The following is a 22,943-nucleotide window of genomic DNA, read 5'->3' on the forward strand; positions in this document are numbered from 1 at the left end:
AATGTTTAAGTGTGTTTTATACATGTTTTAGTATTAAATTGTAATTAATATAATTGTTACGCTATTATTAATAATGAATAATAAGTGAAATCTCATCAAATGTTCTAGAAACTCTAAAGCATCTGGGGTTTCTTAGGATAGTACAAGAAGCCTCTGATTTACAGAGACTCCTTGAAGACCCAACCATCTTTGATTCTATACAGCCATGATGGATAATTCTGTAAAAAGTGTTCTTGGAATGCCACTTCTTCCTATAGAAGCTAAGTGTGCTTTAGGATCTTTGATGATTCACGGAGGGAATGATGAAGTTAATGAGGTAAATGTAGGGAAAGTTATTTTCAGCAACAATCAAGGTTGTGGAAAGAGCAAAGGCTCTGGAATCGGCTGAACCTTAGGCAAGTTACTTACATGCCCCAGGTACTCCATAGAAATTAGGGATTATCTTCCTTCCAGAAAGGCAGATAATATGCTCAGCTTGTAGGGAAGCATAGGTAGCCCATGGGCTATTGTGAGAGCTGTGCTAAAACCATACATGTGGTGATAGCAGTCTGTGGTTCTTCGGTTGACTTATCACCCCAGTAATTGTTTTTGAAAGAATATGTTTAGAATAGGAAGGGACCAGTCAATTCAACTTGGGCACAGAACTAATGCAGTAAATTAATGTGATTGCTGAGTCACATTCACAAAGGCCAAGCTGAGTCAGAAATGCCTAGTCTTTGAGCTTCTAGGCATCATTGGAGAGGGCTGGTCATCATGTCTTCACTTATACTTGCATCATATTTGTATAACAATCACATTTATGTTTTCTAATTTTTAAAAAATCGGTATTCTTGAGGCTCTGAGCCAGTGTACAGAATCATTACATTGAAGTAGTTCATGTTCATTGCCTTTCTTTTCCCTTGGTTTTTGAATTAAGCTTAGGATTTTATTTAGGATCTAATTTTTCTGGTGGATTCCCTGATTATGTATGTGGCATTTCCATCTCGGCTTACCACTCCACACCATTCACACCCTGTGAAGTTACAGTTGACTTGTGTGTGTGCATTTATTTTACCTTACAGATAGGTATGGTTTTGGTTTCTTTGTGCCAGATGAATTTTGTAATAAATACTTCCTGGGAAGCAACTGAGCTTATGAGATTTAGCAATCAGCTTGTTTCATAGTCAGATAAGGTCATGTAAGCCTCCTAGAAAATTTTGCCTCTATTCCAGAAGTAAAACTTATAACACTGTGGAATAGGCTTTAGCCATATATTGAGACAAATGAAACTGATGGTGTTGATTTGGAGGAGGTTAGGATAAAGATAGGCACAGAGAAAATAGCCTATGTGAATTTGAATTTTAGAATATTGAGAACATTATACATTTTTGAAATACACATAGCAGCTTAAACTAGATTACAAAATATTACAAAGTAAAGAATTTTTGTTTTTTATTCAACACTTTATGACAACACTTTAGTCTTCTATAAGGCTCTATGTTAGTAAGGGTTTGTAATTAACATAAATTATTGAGTTGCAGATGAGTCTTTTTGACAGACTCAAAGTTACTCTTTTAAGCATTCCCTCAGTGTATTAATAATTTACAGGGTAAATCTGGTTTTGTAGATAGCAAAGGAAAACCCCAGCTCACAACTGAGCAATCACTTTCCATATTAATGGACTCAGGAGTAGTGATGACGGTTACAATACAGTATGTTAAAATAAGGCCTGGAATTGTGTGATCTGTGCCACAAACCAGGCAGCTCTGCCGTGACCTGGGTTCCAGCTTCCACGCACCTCTCCTGCTTGAGGACTGTGCCATTCAGATGGGATCAGCTGACTGGACCCCATATTTCTTAGGATCTTTCCAGGTTCACAGCTCTGACCCAAACTCTACCTGAAGGTGGCCTCTATAGACTCTGGTGTTTCCTTGGGTGGTGAATTCTTATCTCATAAGTACAATAAGCCTTAAAATTAATGTTGAAAATGACATGAAAATAATTCCTCCTAGCTTTTGGCTGTACTTGGTGGAAGGGGTGGAATGCTTCCAGTATGCTTCCCAGTATGCTTCCCACCCCAGACCCTCCCTCCACTTGCCCCTGTCCTTTCCAAGCCTTTTTGCTCTTGCTCTACCTGTCTAAGTCCATAACTTCATAACTGTGCTGTCCAACTCCATCTGTCATGGTCCATTTCAGGTTTTAGCAGAATAATGCCCACATGCAAAAGACTGTGGGAGAGGCCCTGGTGCCCATCTTCAGCCTGGCCTTCAAGACTCGGGGAGTCAGGCCCCTATCTTAGCCCCAGCTCTCCATTCCTATTACTCCAGATTGAGCCCCTTGCTCCAGCCAGGCCATATTCCATCCTGAATAGAACACACTCATTTCTGACCAGGGACTAGGAATATTACTGCCTTTTTCCCTCTAGTCTCTCCAAGTCTTTTTAAGAAAGGTCCAGAGACTGATTGATTATAAGGAGTCTTAGCAGCTCTTCTGTCTCGTTGAATTCCCCCATTTCTCTGAGCTCTTACTCAGACTACCCACAGTCTCCATCTCATAATATATAATATTGTTACTACCTACCATTATTGCTTAACTGTTTAACAAATCTGGTTTTCCAACCAGGTTGGCAACATTTGGGAGGCAGAAGTGAGAGTTTATAACTGAGTAACATTGAAATCTCTTTATCACTGAAATTTTTTTTGTGATGGGAAGTAGTGTTGGTGTAGGGCAGGGCAGATCAAGTCCCAAGATCTCCTGGAGGCCGGGTTAAAATGCAGATTGTAGACTCTATCCCCAGAGATTCTGATTCAGTGAGTCTGGGGTAGGACCCGAGAATTGGCATGTTTAATAAGTTTCTCAGTGCTGCTGCTGATGGTGGTTCTGGGACCACACTCTGAGCACCCAGGAGTACAGGTTGAAGAGTATGAAGTCCATCCACCTGGATTTGAATCCTGACTCTAGAACTTTATAGCTGTGCAAGTGATTTGACCTATCTCCGCCTCTGTTTCCTCATATATAAAGTGAGTAAATCATGGTACCTTCCATATGGAATTAAATGAGATAATGCATCTTAGCAGTGTTTTGTACATAAGAAAACACTGTAAATATTATCTTTCATTACTTTTTCTGGCAGGATATGTGATATGGTAGCAAACACTGATACAGGACCAAGAATAACTGGGTTTTACCTAGTGCTTTCTCAGGTACTTTTGGTAACTGTCATTTGGAAGGAAGTTATTTATAAATATTTAAGCCTCAGTTTCCTTAGGCATAAAATGCAGACAATGATATTTGTCTTTCCTTCTCACGGGCTGTTGTGAGAATGAAATTGGATGTTCTGAAGGGATTCATGTGAAAAGTTTATTACAATGTCTTTTCTTGATTTCTGTCAAACCTGGTTATTACTAACAGGTAATAGTCACAGTGTTCTCTTATGTGCAGAACACTGCTAAGGACATGTCTGCCAATAGAGTCATGTAGTATATAGTTATTAAAGGTGGTTCTGCCCTCAGTGAGGAAAGAGTAGTCCGTGGAATCTTGAGACTGTTTGCTCTACACCAGCGGCCCTGGTTTTTGTTGTGGTTTTCCAGTCTCCTCATTCAGCTATCATTTGTTTCAGAGATCTGATTTCATCGACAGTCTGCCTGTCTACCCCCTTCTAAGCCTTTGTGCAGTCTAACTTGGGGCCAAACAAGAAGTTGCCAGGCTAGTCTAAGAAAATTGATAACCAAGCTAGTGTAACATCTGAATTTCATGTACAATATTAATTAAGTGTACAGGCTTATGGATATTTTTACATTGCAAGCATCTCACTTGTAATCTTTCAGTTTTTTATATCCTAGAAAGTTGCATTTAATTTTAAATTATTCATTTGATCATTTGCAATCTCAGTTTTCCTCCCTATCAAAGAATTTGATAATAACTCTCTTTCTTACTGGGACCCTGCTTATTCACATTACATATAGTGAATATTTTTGAAGTGCTTTGAAACTGCCCATGGTCTTTATTATAATGAGGCATGTTTGGGAACACTGAAATGAGAGTGTGAGGATTTTCAGCTTTCAGTTATACATTTACATAAAAATTATAATCTCTTCATTGGATGAAATCCTTTGACAGTGAATATTTCCTTTTCATTTCTATGTAACCATTAACCACTTCTTTGTGGTCACATCTCTTATCCTTACTCTCTGAAGAGATTCTGCAAGCAGAGAGCCATCTTTTGCTCACTCCACAAAGAACACCTGGTGTTCCTTTTTGATTCCCAGTACCTATGGATGTATTTAAGAGAGAGAGAGAGAGAGAGATTTGGTTTATTTATTTATTTATTTATTTTTATGAGATTTGGTTTATTTTTGCCTGGATTTTACACCCATGTACTCTTACTCTCTGGGTTTCTTTCAGGCTTAGGTCACACTAGGTGTTGGTTTGGCCTGCTCTGGTCCTTTGTAGACATCTGTCCACATCACAAAGCCCCCACGGTTGGCATAGCCTGCAGTGATTGGCAGAGACTTGGAGGGAAGAGTCCAGTCCTGGAACCACGGGGGTTGCAGGTGCATTGGCACGTGGTGGTGGGAGCACACAGTCTTTGCCTACCCAGTGCCTGGCGACTCTCAGCAACACTGTCCCATCCCTGAAATATCTTGGCCTTGTGGGCTTGTCATTCCAATTAAAACTTAAGCATGAATGCAGCCCAGGCTTCTTCTCCCTTTGTGCAGAATTTGAGTGTGGACTGTGCCAGAAGCATGCCATGGAAACTGTCATTTCAGTGAACTGTGATTGTGTCAGGGATCCATTTCTTCAAGCTTTGCATCTTGCTAGTTGCTGCTGCTAAGTGCACCTGAGAGGCGAGTTTTTGTTTGCCAACAGAAAGTCACCTTTGGGATGGTGGTGAAAGTCATTTTCCACATGTTCACAGATATGGCTGTGTTACCAAGCCTTTGCTATGACTTATCTCTGGCACAGATTTAGAAAATAGTCTCTCTGGCTGACTGTCAAAAATTACATCATATTGGAGTAAACTGCTTTTAAATCAGACATCCATTATTCATGTATATTAACTGCTTTTTTATTTTTTTATTGGCTGTTTTGAGTATGATTTACTCTTCTCACTAGCTTCCCTCCCTCCCCAATTGTCTGTCTTTCTCATCTCATTTTTTTTTTTTAATCTTAGCTCATCTGTGAATTTATAGAGGCTGTTCACTTCACTTTGTGTGTGAACATTGATATGCACCCTGCATTTTTTGTAGTTAAATTTCACATTTTTTGTAGGTCATATTTATGGTGGGTCAAAATAGTAACTTCGGCTGTTTATATGAGTACATTCTACCCCAAAGATGGATAGGCCTTTTTCTTTTGTATCTTTTGTTTTTTTATTGAAAATGAGCATTACTAGCTTTGTTTGTCAGGGTCAGTGCTGAATGAAGTTCTGCTTGTCACTTATGAAACAGCTACATATGTTGGTGGCGGTAGAAAGCAAATTGACTTAATGTGTTCATTTATATGCATGAAGCACATCTTTACTTGTAAGACCAGTGTTTCATTTGCCTATAATGGATGGATATAGGCAGAGATGTGTAGCATTTATTCATTCTTTCAACAAATATATACTGAATCCCTTCTCTGTGCCAAATGCTGCACAGGTACCAAGGAAGCATTAGTCATACCAATATGTTTCACTGGAGCATACCCTGTGCATCTGGCATTTTTGTGGTGATGTTACATTTTCTTGATTTGTGGGACTTGGCTGTCTGGAATAATAATGACTAGATAGGGTTCTGTTTAGCCCCCCAAATCATCATTATTGTTGTATATAGTCAGTGTTTATAAACTTTTATGCACATTTACCTGAATCTTTGCTCACTCTTCCTTCCAGTATCTATCTTTCAAGAGTACATTCTTCAGCTATCTCTTTAAGGATCTATTATCCACAAGGGCTCTTAGTGTGTTTTTTTTCATCTAAAAACATATTTATTTCCTCCTCATTCTTGAAAGATAGTTTTGCTAGCCTTTCACAGTTCTAAATTGATAGTTTCTCTCAGCTCTTTGAAGGTAATACTCGTTTTGACTTTCCATCGATGCTACCAGCAAGTTGACTGTCAGTCTAATTGCCTTTCCCTTTTAGGACTCTCTCTTCTTTTCATCTACTTTTAAGATCTTCTCTTTGCCTTTAATTTTCTGTGGTTTCACAAAAATGTGTCTATGCGTGGATTTATTTTTGTTTATCCTGTTTGGGATTTCTTGTGCTTCTTTCTTTTCAGTTGCAGAAAATTCTCTGCTGTTATCTTGTTGAAAATTTCCTTTCCCTCATTCTCTCTATTCTATCTGGAACTCTGATTAGATGTGTGTTAGACTCACTTATTCTCTCCTCTGTGTGATATTTACTCATTGCTTATTCATATTTTGCATCTCCATCTCTCTTGGTTGCGTTCCAAGTAATTTCTTCAAATCTATCTCCCAGTTTACAAATTCTCTCTCGGGCTCTAATTTCTTGTTTATCTCATCCATTGACTTTTTAATTTCTAGAAATTCTATTTTTGTTTTCAAATCTGCTTACTCAGTTTTGCTACTTTTGATCATCACTTTCTTTTATTTCTGTAAACATTTTCAGCATGGCTATCCATATTCTTTGATAAATATCAAGTACCCTTGAAGGTCTCATTCTTCTGTTTGTTTTTCTGTCTCTCCCTTATGATGAGCAGTTTCTGTCTGTATTTGTATTTTCTTTTTTAATTGTGAGCTTATATTTGAGTTATCTTGATCTATTAAAGGGCTTGGAGTGAAAGTATCTTCCTCCCTAGAAGATTCTGCCAGGCACTTGGAAGTGTGTTACCAACACGAAGCTACTGTAAATTGATTACTTGGCTTGGGTTCTTCTGGTCTTGCACGTAGCACCAATTCAGACCCTGAACCTGTGTGAGGGCTATCTTCTGATTACAGATTCTGAGGCAGACAAGTTTCTGTGTAGACAACAAAGTTTTACTTTTACGGAGGGTATATAGCTCTTCAGGGGACCAGCTTTATTCAGAGATCTCACTTCTAACCCTCTACTTTGTGCTAGTCAAAAACTTAATCTCCTTTTCCTCACTTCTCTAAGCTTCTGACATTGGCATATATCCTCAGAGCAGCCACTGGCTTGACTACTTATTTACCTTTCTGACTCTAGGGTCTTCTTCATTTTTGGCTCTTGTGGGTTTTTCTGATTTCTTATGAGTTCAACAGTATGTTTAAAGTAATGTTTATTAATAGAATGACTCTAATCCAGTATTTTCAGTATTTGTAACAAGAGGGTTCTTCAGATAGTCTAGTCTACCATGTTGCCAGATGTGGAATCTTAGAATTAGATACACTTTGGGTGTTTTAGAATCTGGATATTATGGGAAGAAATCTGTGGAACTTCTTTCTATCTTTTTTTTTTGCATGGGCAGGCACCAGGTATTGAACCTGGGTCTCTGGCATAGCAGGTGAGAACTCTGCCTGCTAAGCCACTGTGGCCCATCCTCTTCCTTCTATCTTGAGTAGGTTGAAGTCCTTTATACAAGCCGGCAGCAAGATGAGACTTCTAGGAATGAAGAAATGGATTACGCAAAAAAATAAATAAAATGAAGGCGTTGGTATTGACAGTGTACCACCAGGTTGTGTAAGTCCTGCCTGGGTTTGTTCAGTCTCACATTCCACTCTGTTAATATACAGACACTTAATTGAGCACCTGCCAAATGCAAGCCCTCAGCCATTTTCAGGGACTAAATAACAACACCTGGTGCATACTAGGCCATTAATGAATGCTAAATGAATGAATGAATAAATGATAGACTTTCTGCTTCAAGTTTGTAGTCTAAGTTTGGGACAGTGTTTTCTACTTTGTGGCATGAGACTTGTTGACAGTGTCATTTGTAGAATTTCACCTGACCTACTAAAATTAGAGTCTCTTTAAGTGACTCTTCTACCCTGAAGAGTTAGAGAGCCATGGGTCTGGGCAGAAATTGGAGGAAGATAATGCACAGTTTTACATGGCACCTTAGGAACACCAGATGAAGTGTGTAGATTGTAAATACCTTCAGTGTCAGCAGAGGGAACGAACTTTGTATAACTGGGCCCCATGGAGAAGAGAGTATAAAATAAGCTTGATGGATTTAGGAAGAGAGAGCATGATTATTATTTGCTTTACTTTGTAGATTTTGGCTTCTTAACCTGACTTTTCTCCTTCAGAAGAGTATAATACATGTGGTCGTGATGGAGGGTCACTTGGTCATCTCCATGGAACTCAATCAAGTCTTCTTCCTCATGCATTTTATGTTTTACTTTTGCTTCAGTCCAGTAAAACATCCCCTAATCTTTTGCCCTCTTGATTGCATCCCTCTTTAAAAATGGTGGCAGATAAATAATCATTGATCTACAAAGCCTTTTTAAATTCTATAGTTTTGTGACAGAGCTTCCTGACCACTCCTCACTCTTTTGGAAGGACAGTGATGGGCTTCTGAGGAGGTAAGCCAAGCCACTCAGATTATTGTTGTTAGTTTAATGCCTTTGACAGTTAAATGAGTATGAGGGGGACTCAGTATTTTCGCAAACATAAAGAAAACACATAATGGAATTCTTTTCCTCATTTATCAGGTATAGGGACCAAAATTCTGGGATGATAAGACTCTATAATCGCTTTACAGTGATTTCTGTACACTAGTGGTTCATGTTTAATTGCAAGGGTAATATCAGTCCCATATTTAGTAAAATTTATAGTGCTAAATCCAGTTCTCATAGGGTGAATAAGAAAGTTGGCCTGTGCTGAGCTCACCTGACTATATGGACAGGAGCCGTTTCTCAGTTTTTTCCTTGGCAGTCTGTTGAAAGACTGTCCTGGGAATGTTGAATGGTCCAGGTCACACCAGCAGATGCAGGGCCTGCCTGTTGTACCAAGGCAGCACTGTTGGGCCTGGGGCCACTTCCTTTCTCCTGACCCTGTATCACCACCCCTGATGCTTAAAGACACCAGCTGGTAGAACATGACCATAAGATGGGTTGGTGGACCTCCTAAAAGAGGAACAGGAAGCTGAAGGCCAAACACCACCTGGTAAAGAGGTGGATTGTTTCAGCTGGCAGCAGGTTGAGGCTTCCGAAGATCATCCACTATCCCAGTTCATTCCAGTGTGTAGTACGTAGACTATGATTAATAAGTATTTGTCAGCTGGCTGTTGAATGAATTATTTATTATATCCAAAAAAATTAGAAACAACCCAAACATCTGTCAATTTGGAATTACATAACCACAGAGAAATTCTCTGTAGCTATTAAAAAGAATAACATCTATCTCTAGGTACTGACAAGGAATGAACTCACAATGCATGTTCTTCAGTGGGAAAGACAAGTTACAGAACATTAATTCCTTTGAGAGAAAAGGAAAATTTTATTCACACATGTACATGGACATGTGTTTAGAAAAAGTCCAGAATAACAAAGTGGTTATTTTTTAAGAAAAGGACATACAGAGGACCACTATCTGTTATATAATTCTATGTATTACAATTTGTTACTTTTTTAGAAATAGTTTTCTGAGAAATAATTCACAAAACTGAAAATTAAAATTCTAAGACTAGGATTTATGAAAATATGTTAATATCTCTAAGAAGAAAAAATAGAAAACTTGCTGCTAAAGTTCTTTTTAAAGACCGTTTATTTCTACCTAGTGCCCTCTACATCTAGCTAGGAGCCAGAGAGAAAGGGAAACCATCCAGTATCATTTGCATCTCCTGTGGTTATTATCTTTCAAAATATATACCATTCTTAACATAGTTTAAATGTTTTCACTGGTTCTTAAAGGAATACCTACTATAAATATTTACTCTGTAATCAATTTTAAGCCTATTTTGTAATATACACTTGCTACTTAAAAGAAAAAATCTTCAGCAATAGCTATTGATTGGTTGGTTACATTAGTTCAAGATTTTAGCTATGGGTAGTTTTTCCCATCTTTCCAGCATATCTGTACACCTCAGAGAATGAGTCAAGTGGCCATGGGTTAAGATTCACCCAACTAGGGCAATAAAGAGAAAAATTAGTCTAATGCATGGTCTTAACAAGAGGGAGAGTGTGAGTATGAATAATTAATTTCACTAGTCTGTGGCAGTCAGATAAAATGAAGTCCCATTTGCTCAACCTTATTAAAAGAGAGAGAGTGTGGGAGGGAGGGAAAAAATAGTAAAGGTCGTTAAGGGACTTCTAACATGGAAAGAACTGCCTTCCAGAGGAGTAATGTGTTTTCTAGTCTCTGTGGTCTTTAACTAAACATAATGGTAAAGTTACTCTTCAGATAGTTCTAATTCATTGAATTATTAAACATTCTAGAAAATACTTGACTACTAAGTTACATGTCTTTAGGATGAATTTGTAGTTTTTTTGGAGCCAAAATAGACCTCACTTTAGCACTCAAAAATGAGCCATCCACTTGTCAAAAGAGAACTTCTAGATAAAGATATACCAACCATATTAATATCAGATTTTGATTCTTATATTTACCACAGACATTTTACTGATTATAGAGGCTACATTCCTGTTATAGAAGTTGAAATATTTCAAAAGAGAGTCTAAGCACCCTATTAAAAGCTCTATCAGGATACATAAATATGGAATAATGCTTTTATAATAGACATGAGGTTGCTGTTTTCAGCTTTTTTCTCTTCCAGGAACTGGTTTTTAAAAATTAGGTTGTGAACTGTAGATGGAGGATTTGATTATTTCCATGTTCTCACTTATAAGAATAATCTTAGTTTAGACATCTTAGAACTGTTGAAGTTTCCTGAGTCAAAGCTTTTATTGTCAACTGCATCTTAGCTTGTCCTCTATAGTTTTTAACGAAGACATTTTAAAGTTTAAAATTGTCCTCTCTGCTTTTAGAAACTGTTTACAATAATCAACTAATATTATAGTGATGTTTTGACTATTAGCAATTTCTCTAGATTCACTTGTTGGAAATATGCATTCATTATGTGTTGACAATGAAATTGGTGGCTTTCAAGGTGGAGCCATTTAATTAATTTTTAGCCTCTCAATGCCAAAATAAAAATCCGTGCACTGATAATGGTAAATGTATAGGTTAACAAGACAAAGAAAGCACATCTTTTTTAACATGTGTGCTAAAAGAGAGGACTTGCTCTAAATAACATTAATATTAAAACATTTGATTTCAGCATTTCACTTAATACTAATCACGTGGTCATCAGAATACAATATCTTTTTAGAACATGATATGGGTGTGTTTTAATGAATTTTTTCAAGTGTGAATTTTGGGGCAAAGCATGTATCCTCAGCACCTACGGTAATGACTGACCCACAGCAAGCATATAATATCAATTGGTTGGAAGACTCCTTATGAATTATCCTTTTCACCCCGCTTTTTATTTTTTCTGGAGACATGTTACCAGAGTATTACAATGAGCAGGTTGTCTAGAGGTAAAGGGTACCTTCTTATTTGCCTTCATACCTTATGGAACAGAGCTTTCTAAACTTAGCAAGTGGAAAGAGACTGAAAAGAGAAATGTGTGAGAATAAAAACTTGTGTTTTGTTATAGTTTAGACGGGTGTAAAAGAATCACCTGCTGGCTATGCAAGCTTCATTTTCCTGGATACTCATATTTTTGTTTTCTTTTTACTATTAAGTATGGAAAGGGGAAAAAAAGAGAACCCCAAACCAGCTCATCTATAAACTTCCTGATCCCTTCTTAGTTTTCCCACTATTTCTCATCTGAAGTATTCAGCAACGCTTAGTTTCGATACCTCCATTTCTATGTGAATACTCAAAAAATCAACCAGAATACTTAATTTTTCCATTTTTCTTTTTTCTTTCTGTCTCCTCTTAGTTTGTTTGCACTTTTGTCCTGAGAAACTCTTTGGATTATCCTCTATTTTCTTTTAAATCTCCTTTTGTCATTCTGATAGCTATATTCCTATACTATCATTAACCTGGAAAAGATTAATGACAGTGGAGCTGGAGAACAAGGCTGGAGCCCTGGAGCATGCTGAGGTGACAAGCAGTTCACATGGGTTGGCATATGTAATTGTGTACCCACCTGTCTTTCTTCCTCCACCAGATCCTGGTGTACAGTCTGGAAGCAGAACGCTGCCTCTCAAAGCTGGGTAATGCACTTGGTGACTTCACATGTGTCAACCTCAGAGACAGTCCTCCCAATCTCCTGGTCAGTGGCAACATGGACAGGAGGTATGTCTGAAATAACTGTTTTATAGCAAACATAAGGTGTTTTATAGCAACCAGCAGCTTTGGCCGAGGCTTTGCTCTCAGTCTCCACCATGCTTGTTAATTTTCTGTGCTGCTTTTACGGACTCTATCTTGTTATTTAGCTTCACTTAGCTCTCCACAGCTTTGCCCACCTTAAGTTCAGCCCTGCCTCCATAAACACAGTTGTGAACTTGGAGAACAAATTATATTAGGTAATAGTTGGATATAACTATGTCTCTGCTTCACTTCTGAAACACCGTGGGGAGGTTTCTTTAAAGCCATTTGGTGGACACAGTTGGTGGAAGGTCCAGTGAGACCACTTGGAATATCTTTTGTCCCCCTGCTGCAAAATTTGCTTGGCATTTAAAAGCTCACTTTCTAATATTAAAAACAATAACTTAAGGGATGAATCATATTCAACAAAATAGGTTTGCCTGCCAAATGATGTCAAGAGTGTATTTTCAGAACACTATGGTGTCCCTCTGGTGATGGGGGAAAAAGGGACTTCATGGGAACAGATTCCAGTTTCTATTTAGCTGATTAGCAGTCTTCTCTTTAACACATTGGCTTAGGGACTCAGATTTTCTCACTACAGAGGCCAGTGCCAGCCATGGACACTCCGGGAATCATCAGCACGAAAGGATTAAAGTGTTTGAAAAGGCCCTCTGAGTCCACATTTTTTTTCCCCTTCCCCATATCCTTGCCTTTTCTTTTCCTTTTCTTTCTTTCTTTTTGTTTTTTTTTTTGGCTGGTTATCTGCCATGTCTGATCCAGTGCCTGAGGAGAGGTAACATGGCTGGAGGCCAGGGTATGCCAGCACCCCTCCCGTGTGCCTGACCGGCTGCAGGTGGTGGCCTGTTCGGTGGCGGGCATCAGATTGTGAGGCGAATGCTCCTCTGCCAAATCCCAGCCTCTGTCCCGCCAGTGCAGCAGCTTGCAAAAACAATTATTTTGTCAAATAATATTTTTGACTCCCGACCTCTACCCCTTTAGTTCTTCCCCTTTAGAGGAAAAAGATAATGTGATAACGCTTTAAAAAATACTCAAGTATTTTTTTCCCAAGGAAAATTGTAGGAGTACAATGGCAGATATTCTGACACTTGAAATTTGAACTCCTTGGAGTATGTCCTGGCAGTTTTTCTCCTAAAATGTCTAGGTTTGATAAGTGGCCCCCACATGTGGCACACCCAGTTAAACAAATCAGCTCATAGTTTTGCTCTCATGTTTTAGTTTCCAGACTGAGCTGTACAAAGGAGCTAAGCTTATCTGATATGCTCTCCCCACAGGGACCTAGCAGCCACTCATTTTGTGAAAGAGCAAATGCGGGGGGCTCTTTGGGGTCATCCAGATAGAAAGGTTTAGGGCTGTAGATGGTGCTTCAGAGTGTGTTTGCAGCCTGAACATTGAGGTGTTCAGCCACAGCTAGGCTCATGGGAAAACAAATGGTTTACCAGAGAAGAGACCTCTGCTCTCCATAACTTAGCCCAGTTAGTTCTTAAAGAACAAGTTTAAAGATTGTAACTACCCTTATCAAATATATATGTCTTTGTCAGTTAGGAGACCCATATATATGCTCAGGAAAGCAGACTTTTTCTTTCCTCTGGAGCAGGAATGCCTAATTATGTGCCCATTGCCAGAAAAGGAGCTAAATGCCCAGTTTCAGGGCTCTCTGGCCATGCTGAAGTCCAAACATGACCAGGTTGAGTCCATTCTATTAGTAAACTAATATCATGGCTTTTTTTTTTTTTAAAACCGCTCTGTCTCTATGGATGAGAAGAATAGACAAGTGATTTGGAGGGTTGGGGTAGGGAGCTGTTCAAAGTGATATTTAATCAGGGCCAGTTCTGAAGCTCTGTGCCAGCTATTTGACCACTGCTGGTACATCAGGGGCTAACCATCATAAAATAAGATCACTCTTTATGAATCAAAATAGCAGCATCAGTACTATGCATTTGAAAACATGGGGGGTTAAGATTTTTTAAAATAAAAATTTCACATCTGGAAAAAGGAAGGAATGAAGAATCAAGACTTTTAAATGTGGAAGAGTAAAGTCTCATTTTTCTTTCTCCAAAGCCTTTAATAGCTATAAGTAAGATTGCTTTATAAATGCATGTCCAGGCTTGTACAGCTGTTTTATTTCAAAAGTGTGAGCAGGGGGTCAGATACTATGAAGAGAGCTATGTCCTTGGTTGTCATTTAATGACCTATGCAATTTTTAAAAACCTGGAACTTCCCTTTTTTATTTTAAGAAACTTAATCCCCACAGTATTCTCTTAAGGCTTTATGGATAACTCGAGAATGAGATGGATTTAAAGATACGTAAAACTGTTCCAGGTTGAGAGAAATAAAATAATTTTTCATTAGAGTAAGGATATCAGCTTGAGTAGTTTGCACGTGTGGGCAGGATTTTGTGAGGCGCCTGTTACCCTTTCCCGAAAAAGAAAAAAAAAAAGACAGGATAAATAAGAGTCTGATGAAGACTTCAGAGAATGATGAGAATGAAAACTAGGTTACTGGTAGACCGCTTTTCCCTTGCTGGGAAAGAGAGAGAGGTGAGTTTTTTGCACAACTGTTTTGGCGATATAAATCAGTGAGTTTTTCTGAATGCATTTTTGTCGTCTTCTTTTGGGACCAAAAAGAAAGAGAAATGAGGAATGCTAGAGGAGGAGGAATGTTATGCTTTAGGTATTAGGACAGGCCACTTCGTAATTGGCAGTAGAAGGCTGGGTTAAATAAAGCTCCTTCCCTTTCTCTGGCTCTCAGTTTTTGTGTCTGTCATCTGCTCAGTGCTCTGTTGGGGAGAATCAAAATAAGAGTTGGGGGAAAAGGGCATATGTCAAGTGGTTACTGGGTTGCCAAGCCAACATTCATGGAACCAACAAAGGACACAATTTTTCTGCCCCCCAGGTTCTCAAGTTTATTTTTTATAAAATTTTAGCAGCTTTATTGACATATAATTAACATACCATGCGATTCCCCAATATAAATTGTGCAACTTAATGGTTATTAGTAAGTTCACAGCATTGTGCAACCATCACCACAATTGATTTTAGAACATTTTCATCATTCAAAAAAAAAAAAAAAAAACTCTGAACCCATTAGCATTCACTGCCCATTCTGTCTTAATCCTTCCCCCAGGCTCTAGGCAACCACTAGTCGACTTTCTGTCTCTATATATTTGCTTATTCTGGACATTTCCTATCAACGGAATATACAATAAATGATCTGGGATTGACTTCTTTCACTTGGCATGTTTTTAAGATCCATCCATGTTGTAACATGTGCTTGTGCTTCATTCCTTTTTATGGCCGAATAATATTCCATATATAGATATACCTCATTTTGTTAGTCCTTTAGGCATTTGGGTTGTTTCCTATTTTTGGATATTATGAATAAGGCTGCTGTGAACATTTGTGTACAAATTTTTGTGTAGCAAATGTTTTCACTTCTTCTGGGTATATATATATACATACCTAGGAGTGGAATTGTTGGTTAGATGGTAATTCTATGTTTAATCTTTTGAAGAAGTGCCAGACTGTTTTCCAAAGCAGCTGAACTGTTTTACATTCCCACCAGCAGTAGATGAGAGTTCTCATTTCTCCACATCCTCATCAACACTTGCTATTGTCTCTGACTGTAGCCATCCTAGTGGATGTAAAGTGGTATCTCATTGTGGTTTTGATTTACATTTCCCCGATGATTAATGATGTTGAGCATCTTTTCATGTGCTTATTGGCCTTCTGTTTATCTTCTTTGGAGAAATGTCTTCTCAGATTCCTTGCCTGTTCTTTTAGCTGGGTTATTTTTCTTTTTGTTGAGTTTTAAGAGCTATTTATATATTCCTATACCAATCCATTATCTGATATATGACTAGCAAATATTTTTTTCCCATTCTGTTAGTTATCTTTTTACTTTCCTGATAGTGGTTTTTTTGTAAAAAAACAAAAACAAAAAACATGGGCAGGCACCAGGAATCGAACCCAGCTCTCCAGCATGGCAGGCGAAAACTCTGCCACTGAGCCACTGCTTCCCATCCTCCTGATGGTGTCTTTTGAAGCACAAAATTTTAACAGTTTTGATGAAGTCCAATTTGTTTATGTTTTCTTTTGTTGCTTGTGCTTTTGGTGCCATGACTAAGAAACTGTTTCTTAACCCTTAGTCACAAAGATTTACTTTTACATTTTTTTATACAAGTTTTATTATCTTAGCTCTTACATTGAGGTCTATGGTCCATTTGGAGGTAATTTTTGTATATGGTGTAAGGCAGGGGTCCTACTTATTCTTTTGCATGCGGCTATTCAATTATTCCAGCATCATCTGTTGAAAAGACTGTTCTTTTCCCCCATTGAATTGTCTTGACATCCTTAGTTGACTGTAAATTTGAGTGTTTATTCTAGATTTTAGTGTTATTCAGTTCAATTCGGTCAATCTTTATGTCTAAACTTTTGCCAGTACTTCACTGCCTTGGTTACTCACAGCTTTTTTACTATTTCACACCCTTTTTACTCTGTTATACAGTATAAGCTTCCAAGTATTGGGCATGTTAAACAATAGTACTGTATATGAAAGTAGAAAACTTTTGTTGGGGTCCTTATGTACTAGATGGATATATGAAACAAACGATTAAAGATTAAAATGATATGAAAATTAAGTTTCAGTATTTCTATTTTGGGATCATGTATGTTATTATTCCGGTATCATAAACTCATCATTATTGTCCACGGGTTTTGTATCACGGGCTGACTTGAACATCAAAGATGTTCGGGTTAGCTGAGATCTTTGAGAGACCATGTAATACCAGCCCACCTAAGGAAACAGGGTTCAGAAAGATTCAATGACTGGTCTGGAGATCTTGTTACAATCCTGACTTCTTGGGCAATATACAGAGCCTGAACTTTAGAGAAACAGCTTTAAATACAGAGAACTCTAAGCTTAGCCTAGTTAGATTAAACTGGACAGTTTTAGTTGAAAATAGTTGCTCTGTTTAAAATGAATTATTCACAGAAGACTGTCATCAGTGCTATGTAGATAAAAGCTGTTGATTTTAGCATGTATTTAATATCCTCTTTAGTAATCCAGATTCAGTGAAATCAAATGGATCATATACTGACTTATTTTTTTTTTAAATGCTAGTTTTCTTGATTAATTTCATAATAAAAAAAGCTTACGTTTAACACTAAATGTAAGCTTCAGCTCTTTATTTCCTGCATACAAATATAGCTGGAGGTCAGGTTCTTCTTAATGAAACTCCCTAGCCAGACTCTGAATAGACTGCAGCATTGCCATCAAATACAGTTTGCTTATCATACTGGATTGTTTAATCCAAACCAAGGGGAGGCGAGCCCAGAGTTGTGACCCCCAATTACAGAGTCTCAGGGCTTACTTCTTGCCCTGACAAATATAAAGTGGTGGTGTGCTCTTGATAGCACTGCCTGCTGTTAGAGAGAGAGAGTGGGGAGTAAATGTTGTATTTGCTCCATCTGCAAGTGTTATTGTAAGTTATTCAAAGCTCTTAGCCCAGGACCAACCAGAGCGTGCCTCCCTCTCAGTTCCAGCACATTTTCCTGCCCATCAGATGGATGCGCCTCTGTTGGAGTCTTTGGAAGGTTCTGGTGTCTTTTGTTTTAATTGGCGGGCTAGAGCTGACTCCTATGGTGTGATTTTCATTAGAGAGGGGCTGGAGAGAGGGAGTGTTGGAACAGTACTCCAAGCCCAACCATGAATATTAAACATAATACAATTACAGCTTTTGGACCAATTATTTTCTCTTCAACGGGCAAAGTTGATGAAGTACTTGCTAGATAGGGATTCACAATGTCTACCATTGGCTTCTTTTTGTCTCTGGAATCAGTTGTCTTGGCTTATTTTTTTGTGCCCATTTGCTGTGCTACCTGTTTCCCAGGATTGGATATTTGATTTGAGTGCTGAGGTTATAGGTTTTGCCAAAGTAGCTGCATTTCACGTTGGGGCTGCGCAAAATAAAATATTCACGGCAGATACTGTTTTCTTAATGCAAATTTGAATGGCTTGTGTGGAGTTTGTACTCTGTATCGTTTACTGTTTCTGTCTGTCAAGAAACTAGAGTATGTCTCACTAAGGAGATGTCAGAGAAATGCTATTCTTTTTTCCTGAGTGGAGAAGATCAAGTCTGTTTGGGTCGATTTTAGTTTTCCTTAGCAATATAAAGTACGCTAATGCTCTATCTTTTGGGTATTTGTTTATTTTGTTTGGAGCCATCCATGCTGGTATCTAAATACAATAGGAAAACAGATGGCAAACTTTGAACTTCTGGACCAAATTTGTGTTTGCCTTTGTCTCCTTAACAGCCAAACTGTAAATTATGGAGTATAAATATTCAACAGAGGAGCTCTTTATGAAAATCATCACAGCAAAATAAACCCTTATTAACCAGATATGCACTGGGAAGTACTTGGGCAGCAAATTTCTTTTCCCCACCATTCTTTTCACGTTCCCATTAGTAAGCAGTGCATTTATAGACGAGAAGCAGTTCCTTTTATAGCGTTTATATCTTTCCTCTCTTTTTTGCCCACACATCTTTAGTTCTCTTCTCAATAAATGCCTAAGTATAAGTGTCTCTAAGTACTGACAGACACCTTTGTTGTTGTTTTCTTTTTATAAAATATTTTTATTGAGATATCTTCATGCACCAGACAATCCATCCAGAGTATACAATCACTGGCTCACAATATCATCACATAATTGTGTATTAATCACCATGATCATTTTTAGAACATTTGTATCATTCCAGAAAAAGAAATAAAATGAAAAAACCCATACATCTCATACCCCTTATCCCTCCCTCTCATTGACCACTAGTATTGTAATCTACCCCAGTTTTTTTACCCCTTACACCCCCATTATTTATTTATTTTTTCTCCTTTTTTTTAACTCATCTGTCCATACCCTGGATAAAGTGAGCATCAGCCACAAGGTTTTCACAATCACTCGGTCATACAGTAAAAGCCATTTGGTTATACAGTTGTCTTCAGGAATCAGACATCTTCATTTTTAAAGTATATTTCATCTTCTCTCTGCATCTTTAATCCCATATTTGTCCCAGGAAAGTGGGGGATTTGATGTCACTCAATAGCAATAGAGTTCTCTAATAATCAGCACTGCATAGTCAGTCACAGTAGCCGGGAAGAATGAAAGGAGCTCTTCTCTGTGTTCTAAGACCACATAGAAATTTACATTTTATTGTGTAAAGTATATGCAGGCATATCTTGTTTTATTGTGCTTTGCAGATAGTGCATTTTTCACAAATTGAAAGTTTGTGGTAACCTGTGCTGAGCAAGTCTATTGGTGCCCTTTTTCTAACAGCTTGTGCTCGCTTCATGTGTGTCACATTTTAATTAAGCTCTGTACATTTTTTTAGACATGCTATTGCACACTGAATAGATTACAGTATGTGTAAACATAACTTTTATATGCACCGGGAAACCAAAAAATTCATATAACTTACTTTGTTGTGATATTTGCTCTAATTTCTCCAAGATATGCCTGTATAACAAATTTTGCCGTTTTAGCTATTTTTAATTGTATAGTTTAGTGGCATTAATTTAAGCATCACCACTGTCTATTTCCAAAGTTTCTATCACCCCAAACAGAAACACTGTGCCCATTAAGCAATAACTCCCTGTTCTAGTTTGCTAGCTGTCAGAATGCAATATACCAGAAACAGAATAGCTTTTTAAAAGGGTAATTTAATAAGTTGCTAGTTTACAGTTCTAATGCTGAGAAAATGTCCCAGTTAAAACAAGTCTATAGAAATGTCCAATCTAAGGCATCCAGGAAAGATACCTTAGTTCAAGAAGGCTGATGAAGTTCAGGGTTTCTCTCTCAAATGGAAGGGCACATGGCAAGCACAGTTAGAGTTTCTCTCTCCTCTGGCAGATGGTGAACATGGCGTCTCTTCTAGCTTCTTCTCCTGGCTTCCTGTTTCACGAAGCTCCCCGGGAGGCATTTTCCTTCTTCATCTCCGAAGGTCACTGGCTGGTGGACTCTGCTTCCTGTGGCTATGTCATTCTGCTCTCCTCTCTCTGAATCTCTTTATTCTGCAAAATGTTTCCTCTTTTATAGGACTCCAGAAACTTCTCAAGACGCACCCAAATAGGTGGAGACATGTCGTCACCTAATCCAGCTTAACAACCATTCTTGATTAAATCACATCTCCAGGGAGATGATCTAATTACAGATTCAAACATACAATATTGAATAGCGATTATTCTGCCTTTACGAAGTGGGATTTAGATTAAAACATGGCTTTTCTAGGGGACATATATCCTTTCAAACCAGAACACTCCCCCTTCTCCTGTCCCACAGCCTCTGGCAGCCTCTAATCTACTGTCTCTACGAATTTGCCTATTCTAGATAACTCACATAAGTGAAATCCTATTAATTCTTGTTCTTTTGTTTCTGGCTTCTTTCACTTTGCTTAAGGTTTTCAAGATTCATCCATGTTGTAGTATGTATCAGTACTTCATTCCCTTTTAAGGCTAAATAATATTCCATTCGATGGATAGATCATATTTTGTTGATCCATTCATCTGCTGTTGGTCACTTGGGTTCTATGCAGCTTTTGGCTACTGTGAACAAGGCTGCTGTGAACGTTTGTGTACAAGTATCTGTCTGAGACCCTGTTTTCAGTTATTTTCTGAACATACCTAGGAGTGGAATTTCTGGCTAAGAACATATATTTTCTAAAATCTTTTTTTAAAGAACATTACATAAATACTAGTTGAATATATTATTTTGAAAATTATGAAACAGTACATACATATGTAAGTGATATAAGGTATGTGTACTATTTAAAGAATAGCATGGAATACCTGTGAACCTACCACCCAGCTTAAGACACAGAGTATGGCCAGTACTTTCGAAGGCCTCCAGGTGTACCCTCAGTCATGAGTGAGTTCTTGTTCTTTCAACATTTAAACAGTATGGCCATGTATAGAATAAGAAGTAAAAGCTTTCCTTTGTCCCCCTCATTCCTCCTTTGCTAGTTCTCTTCTCCAAGGTAACTGCTGTTAACAGCTTGAGTACTTGCTTCCAGAATTTTATCTTTAAAAATATCTATTTTATTTAAACAGGTAACATGCACATTCAAAATTGAATTCAGAAGCACAAAGAGCAACATAAGGAGATACCAGTCTTCTGGTGCACCCCTCTTCTGGAGTTTCCCAGTTGGCCGCCTCAGCGGTGACTACTAAACAGCTAGTGTTCTCCAGAGGTCATCTAAACACAGACAGGCTTGTCACACCCCACTATATACACCCATTCACAGTGCTGTGTCCCATGTTCTTTGTGACAGCATATTGGAGGGTGCTACCACCACCCCCACCCCACCCCCAGCATGTATAGACTTGTCTCCTTTTCTCTGACAGGTGCACTATAATTGTTTAACTAGCACTTAGTTTGTGGGGCAAGTTCATTATGAAGTTTGCATTGGGTCACTCAAATTTATGACAACTTAAATGTTGTTTCTTAATTTTTCTACCAGTCTAATTATCAGTCCTTAATAAGTATTGTCTTTTTTTCCTGAAACTGTTTTTAAGACCTCTTTGGTTTTTCTTAATTTTCCCATTTTGTTATGATAGGCTTAGGTATATATTTCCTTTTATTTATTCTTAGCACTAGTTGAATTTGAATATGCATATCTTTTATTAAATCTCTAAAAATCTCACCCATTAACTATTTGAATGTTGCCTCTTACCGTGCACTCCATTTTCTCCTGGAACTTCTTTTTGACATATGCTGAACTGTTCATTCCAGTTTTTTTTATCTCTTTGTGCTCTATTTTGAATACTTTCTTCGGATTTATCTTATAATTCACAGATTCTCCCCCCCCCCCAATTAGTTATCCCTGGTAGTGCTGTGGTATTGTTGATGTCTTCCTATTATCTATCAACCATAGCTGCATTTTTCGTTTTCCCCCATACTCCTCTACTATTGACTCTGTGTCCATATTGAACCTTTGAAATAGTCCACGCAAGAACTTATTTATAGCATTACTTCTCTCTGTTCATTTTTAAACAGTTTTATTCACACATCATACAATTCAACCTAAGTGTATAGAGAAAATGTGGAGAAAGAAATGTACCTATTCATTGTCGGTAGGGAAACTGAGAGGAGCATCCCCTTGAAAGGCAGTGTGGTAGTTCCATTGAAGGCTAGGGGTAGGTTTGCCATATAATCCTGAAACCTGATTGCTCAGAACTTACCTGGGGGAACTGAGTTTGGAGACGTGAATGGACACTGGTGGTGTGATCTGCAATGGGTGGAGGTGGCCTAAGGGTACAACGACTGAGGCATGGAAGGGGGAACTGTGGTGTATGTATACAGTGGACTACTGAGTGGCTGCAAGAAGGAATGAAGTTATGAGGCGTGCAGTTATGGTAAATGAACCTTAAGGACTGTATATTGAATGAAATGTCAGGAACAAAAAGCCCAATATTATCATGTCTCAATCATATGGACTAAGTATGATATAAAAACTTGGTGAATGAAAGTCGAGAGCATGGGTTACCAGGGTGGGGTCTATTGTAAAGGGTCCGAGATTGTAAACTCTTAACAGCAGTCACATATATTCAGGAGGTGTAACTATTCTAAAGTCTGAGATACTTAGCTGTTAATATATAGTATGGTCGTTCCCAGAAACTTCGGGCATTTATGTGATACCTGAGACTAAGAGTTAGAGCTCTGAAGTTATAAAAGTCAG

General features: G+C 38.1%; 1 protein-coding gene across 1 annotated transcript in view; it reads left to right on the forward strand.

The window, feature by feature from the left end:
* Positions 1-22,943, forward strand: part of FBXW8 (F-box and WD repeat domain containing 8) — a 231,150-nt gene that overhangs the window by 189,874 nt on the left and 18,333 nt on the right. Inside the window, exon 8 of the mRNA XM_077159938.1 lies at positions 12,060-12,187. Coding sequence (XP_077016053.1) covers positions 12,060-12,187 — 128 coding nt within the window. The remainder of the gene's footprint in view (positions 1-12,059; positions 12,188-22,943) is intronic.

This window comes from Tamandua tetradactyla, chromosome 5 (assembly GCF_023851605.1).
Source record: "Tamandua tetradactyla isolate mTamTet1 chromosome 5, mTamTet1.pri, whole genome shotgun sequence".
Taxonomy (NCBI): domain Eukaryota; kingdom Metazoa; phylum Chordata; class Mammalia; order Pilosa; family Myrmecophagidae; genus Tamandua; species Tamandua tetradactyla.